The 12,998-nt window shown below is 35.4% G+C and overlaps 1 protein-coding gene across 5 annotated transcripts in view; it reads right to left on the bottom strand.

The window, feature by feature from the left end:
• The window catches only part of ACSS3 (acyl-CoA synthetase short chain family member 3), a 146,890-nt gene that overhangs the window by 68,526 nt on the left and 65,366 nt on the right, over positions 1–12,998 (bottom strand). For all 5 annotated transcript variants that reach the window (XR_013449288.1, XM_078076367.1, XM_078076366.1 and 2 more), the window contains 2 exons: positions 9,925–10,005; positions 9,749–9,844 (listed from right to left, as the gene is read on the bottom strand). Coding sequence is in view for 4 of the 5 variants with exons in the window: in XM_078076367.1 (XP_077932493.1) it covers positions 9,749–9,844; positions 9,925–10,005 (177 nt within the window). In the remaining variant the exon portion in view is untranslated. The remainder of the gene's footprint in view (positions 1–9,748; positions 9,845–9,924; positions 10,006–12,998) is intronic.

The raw sequence follows: 12,998 nt of genomic DNA, 5'->3' as shown, positions 1-12,998 counted from the left end.
AAATGTCTGAGGAGCAGCTTTAGAATTGCCATTACCAAGACTAAAAATGCTCTTTTCCCCTCTACAAGGAGTAGGAACGACCACAGTTCAGTTGGTAACCACCATTACGTTGGTTGTCCTAGCTGAAGACAGCAGAGCTATTTTCAACCTCCTATTGAGCTCTATCTTACGATACCCACCTGACACCCTAATATCCTGCCCTTTCCTTAAAGATCACTGATACACTGGTTCTGGCCACTAGCTGGCACTACTCAGTAACTTCCCAATTGTTCATCTCTAAATAATGGGTAGAGAGCACTGCTTTTGGAGCCAGAGAACTTTGTTTCAAATTCCAACTGTCATTCCTGTACCACTGGTAAAGTTACTTAATGTCTCTGATCTTCAGTTTCTATAGCTGTAAGTAGGGACTCAAAATATTTATCCCATGGGTGTATCGATAGAAATAGTTAAGACCATGCTTAGTAGAGTTCCTATCACCCAACACCCAATCAACAGTAGCTATTCTTATTACTGGAACTGCTTCATCCACAAAGCTTTCCCGATCTACTCTAATCCTAAACCTCCCCTAAGACACTGGTAGACAGATTTCGAGCCACGGTGGAATCCAAACGACCATTTACCAGCTATGTAACCTAAGTCAGCTTATTTGATTTCTTTGACCCTTATTTAGTTCCATCATCAGAAAATTACATCAAAACAGGTGAAGAATTAAATGTAGAGTATTTACCATAGGCAATGGCTCAATGTAACTTCTGAAAAAAAGTTTCCTATCTTCTACACGGTATAAGAAAGTTCTCAGTTAGCCAGTGTTTTAGTTTGTTTCCTTTCTGTCCTTTACATTCATCTTAATTCTTTGACTATCTTGTCAGTGTGCTCAGGACAAGGAGTGTATCTGATATTCTGTTTCCCTATCAAGCCCTAGAAAATACTGAGCTCACAACAGGCACCAATAAATATTGTTGATGGAGCCATGACACTAGCTGCACTTGCTGGCTCCAACATAAAACACAGGCACACAGAGAAAAATAAACTCAGAAATAAGTATCTTTGGACAACTAGTCATGTGAGAAATCTAAAAGATGCTGGCATCAGCTTTGCCATCTTTTCCGATTGAAAAGATCAAATTATATAGCCTGAATCAGAGTAATAACTGTGTCATCATTTTTCTCCTTCGGTACATACATAAAAGTACATTGCTGTTATACTAGATAAAAAAAAGAAGAAGAAAGAAAGAAATCATTTTCCATTAGGTAAGAGGGGGCGAAGTCTCTGATGTGTGCCTTTGAGTGTACTAGTCAGCAACGTCATGGCTACTAGTCTTAAAAGGAAGTAACAGATCCCTGTGCTTGAAAGAAGCAAATCTCTGTCCTTAAAAACAAAAATGGATCATCAAATTTGAGAAGACAGGTTAGCATGGGAAATGCAAAATTTTTGCAAAAAGAAGATAACTCTATACATGCAAGCAACGATTACATTTTTAAAATGAAACCCTGGAGGGGGTAAGAATTCAGAAGGTCCAAGTGTGGAAAATACATCATAGGATATCTTCATGGAGATAACAGGTCCAGTGCAGTACAGAAGTAGGTGATATGTGCATTGGAGATACACTGTGGGTGATTTGAAGAGTGTTCAAACCAGAAAGAATTTGAAAGTAATTAAAGTAGTATCCTCCAATATTCTCAAACGTAAGACTTTCAAACTGGAAAATGTTTTGATCCATGTATATAAAGTGATAATAATGATGTCTAAAATATGTGTATGTAGTCATATTTTACCAATTATACATATATATTGTGATATTTCTTTGTAACTTTCAAACTAATTCCATTTACATTATTTTATACGATTGCTATGCTAATAAAGTGTAGAGCTCATTTTCACATTAATCATTCTATAAAGAAAGAATAGATAGGGGTACCTAAACTCTTCCTTCAAGAAAAGAGCACTTGGAGAGATTAGCAAGCTGAATATTCGGAAGTCTTCAAAGATATACACAGCTTATAAGCTAGTAATGATAAAGCCCATCAAAAAATAGAAGCGAAAGATTATATATGTTTGGATAATGGTGAGCCATGAAATGTACCGATTTATTCACACATGAAAGACTTCACAGCCACTCTTATTTCACTCACCAGTTCTACTCTGAAAGGACAGATCCTTGAGGGGACAGATCACTGGGTTATTTACCATATATGCTACTCACTCTTCAAAGTTGATACTAACAGGATCGACACATCAGTGTGTGCTGATTCCTCTGCCTGGCTCTTAGAAGACAATTAATGGGCTCTAAAGGGAGCTGCCGTTAGTGTTCTGAAGACTGCTACAGAGTTACGAGGACAGACTTCGAAGGAAGAAACGTGGAGCATCTGAAAATTCAAGCATTACGATGGCTGGATTGCATGGGAATGACTGGTTGGTGTTCATATTGTAGAATTTTATTCTGGTAAAGAATAAACCCATATGTTTGGATAATAACAGTAGCTTATTATATCCTGGCAACTATTCTAAGGGTTTTTCATGGATTAACCAATTTCATGATATATAAGAAAAGTACTATTAATATTGATATTTATAGATGAGAAAATTGAGGTTGAGAGCAGTTAAGTAACTTATCTGAGGCCAAACAATAGGTAGAAGTTTCAGGAATCATTCTATGGAAGTCTTAACCTGCTGTGCTTCTTCTCAAACATGAAAATTTTTCACTAATCTAGAATGAAACCTTCAGTAAATGCATTTGAAGAGTCAGCATCACTTTCTAGGAAAATAAATTGAAATGAATTCCAGAATTAAAAGTTAAAACATATTACCAAATAATATATTTATTCTAGGAAAAACATAATTGATTTGGGGAAGATTCACAGACGTGCAAAATGGGGAGAACATGTATCAATCCTCTAGTTTTAATAATGAAGAAATGGATTACCAAAGAGGTTGACTTAATTTACCCAAGGTCATATAGGTAGATACAAGTACAGCAAAATAAATAACACAGATATTCATATTACCAGTCCAGTGACCATGCTCCTATATCACAATTCAGAATCTGAAATCCTCTACTTCCTCTAATTTATCATCTGAGAAGGTGGAATATAGTACATAGCTTCAAAGTTAATTGTTGAATTATTGACAGAGAGCCATCTGTCCTGGTTAATCTAGTGAGCATATGTAAGAGTTTACTGAAATGGCTTGCTGCTATAAGGTGTACAATTTGTGAAAGGCAAACAAATGTAAAATGAGAGCAAGCTTTCATTCCTTGAGGACTTCCAAAGAGACTGTTACTACATAAAAATGACAATTGCCATATCAAGATCAAGTACACCAACTAGTTTATGACTTAATGCCAAGCTAAACTGAAGGTGACCAGTAATTAACATTCCATCCTAGGTAATAACTTAGCCAAAGAACAGTAAGGAGCTTTCTTTTTTTTTATTTAAGGTAAAACCTATTTCAGTATATTTTGTATATTTTTATTTACAGTTTTATATATTTTCCTCAGATTCATTAAAGTATAATTGACAAACAAAAATTTAAATAAAAATTATTTAAAATGTACAACTTGATGTTTTGATACATGTATATACATTGTGAAATGATAACCACAATCAAGCTAATTAATATACTTATCATTTCACATAGTTAAGATTTTCTTTTTCTTTTTTTTTGTGCGTGTGTGTTGAGAACACTTGCAATCTATCCTTTTAGCAAATTTGAAGCATACAATATAGTATTTTAAACTATAGTCGTGTTGCTGTACATTAGATTTCCAGAACTTATTCATCTTGAATAACTGAAACTTTGTACACCTTGGTCAACGTCTTTCCACCCAATGGCAAAGAAACATACACTCTTCTCAAGGGCACTGAAAACATTCTCCAGCATAGATCACATGTGAGGCCACAGAACAAGTCTTAACAAATTTGAGAAAATAGAAATCATTCCAAGGATCTTTTTTGACCACAATGGAATGAAACTACAAATCAATAAGAGTAAGAAAACAGTAAAATTCATAAATATGTGGAAACAACACATTCTTGAACAACCATTGGGTCAATAATGAAATCAAAAAGAATTTTAAAAGTATCTCAAGACAAATAAAAATGAAAACACAACATATCAAAACTTACGGGATGCAGCAAAAGGGATACTAAGAGGTTAAGTTTATAACAATAAACCCTGACATTAAAAAAAGAGAGAAAGATCTCAAATAAATGAACTAACTTTACATCTCAAGGAACTAGATAAAGAACAAATAAGACCAAAGTTAGCAGAAACAAGGAAATAATAAAGACTAGAGTAGAAATAAATCACACAGAGAATAAAAACAATAGAAAAGTAAAAACTAAGAATTGTTTGAGAAGATAAAATTGATCAACCTTTAGGTATACTGAGAAGACTCAAATAAATTAAATCAGAAAGGGCAGACAATATAACGGACCTTCAGAAATAAAAAGGCTCATGAAGGACTACAATGGGGAGATGTTTTTCAAGTAAGTTGATTTCTTGCTTAGCCACATTGCTGCCATTATATAAGCCTGGGTTCCACTCTATTATGTAATTGAAATGTGTGCACAAGGTACACACTGCACTTTAGTACCCAAGCAAAGATAAGGAGAAAGAGGGCCCAGCCAGATTTCTTTACCTTGAGAAAAAATGTTGGGTTTTGATTCTGCAGATAACAGGCTTTTTGTAAAAGGGGACAAATACAAAACAGAAGAAAAAAGCCAAAAAGCATGTCTGAGTATAACCATCACTTATCAACACATACACGGGTCTACGCATACATACCAGGTTGCTAAATTTGTTTCTACCTTAAAGTCCCTAGATTAAAGTATTGTTTGTTTCATTTCTCCTCTGACCACACTGTATACCAAATATGTCTTGGTCTGTATGTTGTTGGGGTTAGGTCTGTTGGAATCAGTGCTCCATTAATAAAGTAAATTTCTGAAAAGGCACTGTTTATTTTCTTCCTCTCAAAAATGAGGACTGAATTGTTCAGAATTGGTTTGCATATTTTAACTGGTCAGTCTAAACTGGCTTCTAGAATTGCATACTTTAAATATGTCCAGTTCAATGAGTAATAGTAAAACTTTGCTTATTAAAAAAAAATAACCTATTACTTAAGTTGTTCATGCAATTCTCTGGTAAAGATAACTAGAATTACATATTCCTTCATGTGAGAAAAAAGTCTTTACTTACAAAATCAAGTTATTGTTTTTTTTTTTTCTGATATCTTCATCCAGGCACGTATTTAACAAATATTTTTGGGAACCAAACACATGTCAAGAGCAAAGCTAAGGACACCTATTACCTATTACACACTCATTCCAGGTTTTTGTGTATTTCTCAACTGGCACTGGACCAAAATTCAAGAGAAATAATGCTTATGTTATAAATGACTACATATGAAATATATGTATTAATGTGTATATATATATATATATTTTTTTAAAGATTTTGGTTATTTATTTGAGAGAGAGAGAGAAGCAGGCTCCCCACTGAGTAGGTAGCCCGATGCAGGGCTTGATCCCAGGACCTGGAGATCATGACCCAAGTCAAAGGCAGATGCCTAACCAACTGAGCCACCCAGGCACCCCTATACTTTTTTTTAAAAAAAAGACTAGTAGCTGAGAATTGATGGTGAGAAAACACTAAAATGATCTATTTCCTCTCAGAGTTTAGAATAAACAGGGGCAAATAAGCAAATCAAAGGGGTCTGTAAAGTAACATGAAACTGGATCTGGGACACAAGCCAGGGAAGAAAAACCTAAGGCACTTATGAGATCATGAGGACAAGATTTGACCTAGTGAGAGAGGTCAAGGAGGGCTTCCATGAGGAAGAGACACTTAAGCTGAGGAATATATTTCAGACAACAAATGGGCAAATTCCTATAGCAGGAACGAGCATTAGAACAACGTCAGGAAAACAGGAGCAGGCTGTGCCTTAGAAGGGAAGAGAGGGATTCAACAACTTTCAAGGGTTGAGAAGCCAAGAATAATTAGGACTGAAAATGCCCATTAGTGTTTGGAAAAATAAAGATAGCCAGGGAAATTATCAAAAGCTGTTATAATGGAATGATGGTGACAGATGCCAACGGGAGAGGACCATAGAATTAGGCAAGCCTTCCAAGATGAAGAGAGTGTTCTAACTGCAAGGGGATTAGGGAATTGAGAATTTTTGTGGGATTATTTTTTGGTTGTTGTCTGTCTGTTTTAATCAAAGAAATAGAAGTGTGTTACAAATTTGGTAATCACCAAGAAGCTAAAGCCAAAGCAGCCAACCAGGATTTCCAATATGTTTTCACCCTGCAAATGCAGAGCTATGTGTCCTCTAGGGCAGAAACGAAAATTGTATTTGCCCCTTGATGCGTTCATGTTGAAACATACATTGTTTCAGTGGGTGTCTAGAAGTTAAACTGATTTTCCAACTTAGTTATAACCATTTTTGAGTTTTTCCAGCCGATGTAGTTATAGATGTGTATTAAATTCCAGAATATAAAAAAATTACCTTTGCTGAGAAAAAGGATTCATTCATTATTCATTCATAAAATATCATGACCATTTACATTCAATAAGACATATGTTTTATGAACTCTAGATGACTTGGGCACATAATGAACTAGTACTTCAGAACATCAATTTCTATTAAATCAAAATTCATCATTATGTAAAAATATCATCACACTCACCAATTCACTATCTACCTTACAGTTTGAAATGCTATAATTCATTAAAAATGAAAATAAAACTTTGAACATACTGAGCTGTATATGATTTTATTTCTCTTTAGAAAAGTTAATCCTGTGAGAAGTTCATGAAGGATCTGTTATCTATTCACCATAAAAAGAATGTATTTTTAATTTTTTAATGGGAGATTTCAGCTTCCTAAATAAAAAAAAAAACACTAATCAGACTAAAATAAAATATTATTAATTTGGTAATACACCTAAAATTGGGGGACAAATGGGATGATCATTTTGCAGAGGTTAATAAATATTTTTTTCACTTGCTGGCCTGGTGACAAGTCAGAACTCATTTTCAGTTTATTTTAGTTTTGTTTTAATTAATAGAGCAAGCAAGTTTTTTCCCTATATTCTGCACGGTCAAGTTGTCAATTAATCCCCTGATTAATTACCACCTGGAAGGCACTGTGCCAGGCACGGGGTGGGGGGCACAGAAATGACAAACATCCCCTGTCCTCAGTTTCCAGTATCATAGCACTGAATCTACAAGTTCAGAGGAATCTAGACGGTATAACAGAAGCACAGAGAACACCTCAATCGGCCTGAGGAAAGCAAAGGAAATACCAGAGAGGAGATGCTATTTAACTTGCTCCCTTAAGAAAAAGGATCACTCTGCAACATGATCAGCACAAAAGTGGAATTTTACTATCAGGAACAACTCAATCACTTCCAGTTCTGCTCATGTAAGTGCCCATATTACAGGATTTTTAAGTGGAAAGTTGAGTCAGAGGCCAGGAACCAGAGATAAGACTTTAAATATAGGCAAAAGGCAGATGACTATCAATCACGTGTATTAGGCAAATGGGTTTAAATTACGTTTTTTAAGAGACAAGAGTTCTCTGAAGGCTTTTTATTTTTTTTAATTTTTGAATTAAACTTTTTATCCAGATTCTTCATTTGGCCTCCACTGATACCCAACTGGGAGAATGCTTCTCATTGCTACTGGTTGGGTTCCACTTCCAACAGTGGGTTTCCACTGATAACTCCCTGGCCGGGGGAGGTAAGAGTGTCCTGTTACTGCTCCCTGCATGGCCTTCTCTGACACTACACCAATAGGGAGTGAGAGGGGCACCTCATTACTGATGGGAGGAGGTATAAGTCCAGACCCCTATGGGCTTCACTGTCACTGCAAGTTTGACGGGTCCTCATTACTACTAGGCAGGGATAAAAGTCTTGGCTCCCTAGTCAAACTTCTCTGACACCCCTATGGGAAGATGGAGGGTTACCGCTCCTCCTTACAACTAGATACATGTGAAGTCTAAACTCAGCTTTTGCTGTTGGGGGGCGGGGAGAGACAGCATGGATTTTTCTGTGGTGTTTAGGCATACACATCTTATGCTCAAGATGACATGAACTGAACTCACCATCTCCATGTATGGAACATCCAAAGATGGGCTAACAATAAGTTGGTGCTCATCAGAAAGATCTGATACAGAAATAGGAGTACTTGGAAGCCTTGGTTTAACCAGTACTACTAAATCCAACTACATGGAGATTACCCCAAAAATATAAGCAGAATGAGAAAAGAAGGCTAGGAATAATACCCGTATAAGCCCCAATGTTTAGGACCAAAGTAAGAGAAACCAAGAGAAGAAAGGAGGTCAAGTTGTCTGAGAGATAGGAGAACAGAGGAGTAGAGCTCAATTTACTTTCATGAGCATTCATTGAGTGTTTAGTGTATGCTATGCACAGTGCTATGCACTGTTCTTGAGGGTCTCATGGTCTATTAGATATGAACAGATAATATCAAAACAGTATGCTCAGCTCAGTGATCAGTGATAGACATATGCTCAAGGGGCAGTGGAACCATGGAAAGGGCACTAAACAAAACCAAAGGCTGTAAGAGGAAACTTTGAAAAGATGATAACATCTAAGCAGAGTCTTCAAGTATAGTAGGAATTAACCTGGTAAGGAAAGACACAGGAAAAGTCATGGGAAAAGTCATACCAGGAAGAAGAAACAGACAGAAAAACAGCAAAAGGACATGGACCTCAAGAGGAGAGAGAATTACTTGCAGGAAACAGCATGGTTGATGCGCCAAGAGAGTGAAAAGAAAATCAGACTGAAGACCTTTTGACTTGTGAAGTCACTGTTGACCTCTGCTGCGGTAGATTCTAGGAAGTGATGCAGACAGAAATTGCACCACAGTGGGATACAGAGTGACTAGAAGAATATTAAATTCACACAGTGTGGATTTGGTACTTTTTTCAAGGAGTTTAGTGGAGAAGAAGATAAAGATGGGATAGCTAGAAGTGGGCAAAGGTCTAAAAAGCTTTGTTTTGTTATCAGAAAGAATAGAGGATGTTTACACAGTGTATGAAAGAAAGCAGAGTAGAGATGAAAGGTTTTAGAATGTAGTTATTATATTTAATCTTTTACATAAAAATACTTATAAAACATCTACACTCTTCTTGAGCACATCATTCCAGGATAAAGACAAACAACTGAGCCCCTTTCATGGTGTTAAAATCATGTTTCAAATAAACTCAAAAAATAAAAAAAGGCTGATGGTAAATGCACAAGAACAGTATATTCTTCAGCTCTAAATGCAGCTTAATACTTCTAAATATAAATACTTAGAGTGGCACTTTCAGCTCTGTTACATTTGTGTTACCTATACCACAATTCATTATAGGTACTCAGTGTGGAGATTTATTTTGTTTACTTCAAAGGGAATGATTATTAAAAAAAAAAACAAAACCTTTATTCTATTGCAATAACTTTGGTATAATACTTTCTAGAAATCCTTTAGGGATAGACATCAAGCTGATTAGTATACGTTTTTCATAATATAATTTTTACTGGCTTTGTTCAGCACAATTTAAAAAGCTGGCTATTATTTTTCTTTATTCCTTTCTCTTTTGAAATCATATTTTTAACTGGAAGAATATATAAAAATGTCTCCTGCCCCCAATCCAAATTTTTCTGTTCCCACTTAGAAACTACTTCTTTAAAAGTTTCAGTAAAATAAAAATTATCTTTAGGTGGTATTAATTTCATTTTATTACCTCATATAGGACTGTCGTGTTCCCATGCAGAAGAGGTCCATAACAGATATAGGAATGGCCAACAACCCAGCCTAAGTCAGAGGCTGCCCACCACACCTAAAAAATAAGAAGATAATAAAATACGTAAGTGTTCACCAGGGAAATGTCATGTATCATGAATTTAAAGCCATGATTACCTCTCCAGGTTTAAGTCCATAGATCGAAGACATTGTCCAGTTTAGCATCACAGCATATCCCCCAGTGGGTCTAACAACACCCTAAAGGAGAGAAAACATGAAGTCAACATCAGCAACCAGTGGGTTAAAAGATTATCTGCCTTCACACTATCCATCTTAAAAAGTCCCTGTTTAAATTATTTTATATTCTATAAACTACATACTACTTTGGCTTTCATATAATTGTATTTACATCAATATTTATTTGGCTCCCTCAATCGTAAACACAGAAACATTTGTCTACATCAGTTCACTTCTAGAATCCATTTTCACAGACCATTCTTGACTTTCTAAAGAAAACTTAAGACCTCACAGAACCACAAGTAATAAAAATTTTTTTCCAGGGGTGACATAAATTAATGACATTACATTTACAGACATTTTTCCAGAATAAAAAAGGAAACTCTCAAAATTAAGTGCACAGAAAAGTCAAAGGTAATTGTATTCTTCAAACACAGGCTAACGTAAGGATGGCTATCCCTTAATATTATTAAATAATAATAGGATGCTTAGAGGAAATAAAGTCATATTCTAACTGGAGCCTCATTACAATGGTATACTGGGGATCATGCTAGTATAGTATTAAAGCTAAACAATCCTTTAATGATGAATTCTGGAATTCTGACAAAGCAATCCTCCTGGGCCGGATCTAAGGCTGACAGATTTGCCTTCTATTACATTTGGGGCAAAAGTAGGGATTGCTACATCACAGTATTAAGGCTTTCATTAACCAGTTTCTAGCAGCTATCCGTGATATTGAACATATTCAACTTTAATACAAGATTAATATTTGAAAACTGGCACAAGAGTCACCATAAATAAAAGCTGATGATAAATGTAATAATTGCATTTATTGCTTCACTATAATCATTAATCATCATTGGCTTAAAAAGGCTTAACCATGTGAATATTCAGAATGGTCAAGTGAATGCTTGCTAAAAAAACAAGCTATATTTCACTCACATGAATTTTGAAACTTTCTTTAGTAGAGCAATTAATATTACTCTATGCAGAAAATAATTATTTTACCTAAAGGCAAACACGACCCTAATTGATACACGTACTACTAGCTGGAACTTTCTAGCATAACTCAGAAGCTTTAACGTGCATACGTGAATCAGAGAAATGAAAAACAAACTGACTTTCCACTAGTTACTGAAGTTGCTGCTCTCCTCAGGTATCACTGATAAAACACAGGTATCAAGCTGTGGAACACATTTTATCTACCAGCGGAAACACCTGGCCTCTTGGCAAATGTCTCATGCAGCTTCCTTGGCATTTGACAGCTACTTTCTACGTTGTATGACACGGTTAGCATGCAGCTGGCTCTCCTGATCACCATCGGAGTATCAGAAATCCTTAGTCCCCTGCCAGTAGGTTTCACACGTGCATTTTCCCAGTATATTCTGTACTATCTTCCATGAACTTCACTCATTACTTTGTTTTACTGAGATCTTTTTTTATGATTCAGTACCTTGAGGAATTTGATAGTCATCAACTTGCAAATTTTTTATTCATTTTGTAGAGAAGAAAAAGTGAAGCCTTTTTTCATAGATAATATGCTCTCCATATACTATGGTAGACAGTGCTAAGTAATGTCAGTAATGATTTCATTTAAGATGTTTTAGAATTTTCTGTCCATCTACCAGTCCCTGCATTTAGAGCTCATTGTTATCAATAATTCAAAATATTGTTATAACTAGGTACATTTTTAGATTATACTGTAAAAAGGGTAAGACTAATCAACTGAGAATGATAAAAAGGAAGAAAAGGCTAGAAAAAAACATGAGTAGTAATTCATTTGTAAAACTAAAAAGATAATTTAAGGAATAAACTATCAAATTTCTATTTCCCTCTCAAGGGGACTTTATCCTTTACCCTTCTTTAAAGGATTATTAACCAATGCCGCTTTCCCCAGAAAATGGTGAGTGCTTAAATCCATTTGATGCCAAAAAAGTGGGACTTAAAAAATGAGACCGTGCATGAAAAACATTTAAAATTATAAAGTATCGGGGTGCCTGGGTGGCTCAGTCATTGAGTGTCTGCCTTCGGCTCAGGTCATGGTCCCAGGGTCCTGGGATCGAGCCCCGCATCGGGCTCCCTGCTCCACGGGGAGCCTGCTTCTCCCTCTCCCACTCTCCCTGCTTGTGTTCCCTCTCTCGCTATATCTCTCTCTGTCAAATAAATAAACAAAATCTTTTAAAAATAATAAATAAAATAAAATTATAAAGTATCTATAATTTAGTATCCTATTAACAAAAATATTTCCTTAGTTCTAGCAATTATTGCTTTTTATTTTTCCCTGTGCTGATACCACTCAAAAGCCAGAAATGTCCAAACAACTAAAGGTCGCCATCAAAGATTCTCATTAAAAACAACTGAAATGGAGCAAATAGAGAAAAGCCGTGATGTCTGTTTTTCATTGGTCTTTGATATCCACTTATTTTTATCTTTTTTAAGGATGAGTATAAAAATTTCTGTCAAGTGTCATTTTACCATTCATTAATCTAGATAATAGATCTGAAATTTGGTCTTTGCCTCCAAAATATTTGGGTAATAATTACGAATTTTCTGAGTATTTGATATGGTGTAGGAAAAAAACCTGCATAATTCCATGTTCTTTCATGTAGATCTTTCATAGAGAGTTTGAAAGTAAAATAAAAATGGAAAGATTAGGTTGAAAAAGAGAATTTCTTTATTATAATATTAATATGTGACTAAAAATAAGATGATAAAGCTTTTTTTGTTTGTTTCTTGTTTGTAATCACATTTTCCAGGTAATGATAATTAAAATGCAAAAGAGAAACTTTGTTCAGTCTCTGAAAACACATAAATCATGCTCAAAAATGAAATCATTATATTCTAATAGTCAAAATAAATCAGAAACTAAAAACTCTTTTAAACATATTTGAGGGACATCTGGGTGGCTCAGTCAGTTAAGCGTCTGCCTTCGGCTCAGGTCATGATCCCTCATCAGGCTCCTTGCTCAGCGGGGACCCTGCTTCTCCCTCTGCCTGCCACTCCCCCTGATTGTG

This window comes from Halichoerus grypus, chromosome 6 (genome assembly GCF_964656455.1).
Source record: "Halichoerus grypus chromosome 6, mHalGry1.hap1.1, whole genome shotgun sequence".
Taxonomy (NCBI): Eukaryota; Metazoa; Chordata; class Mammalia; order Carnivora; family Phocidae; genus Halichoerus; species Halichoerus grypus.
Note: the sequence above shows the minus strand (reverse complement) of the source record. Positions and strands in the feature narration are given on the sequence as shown.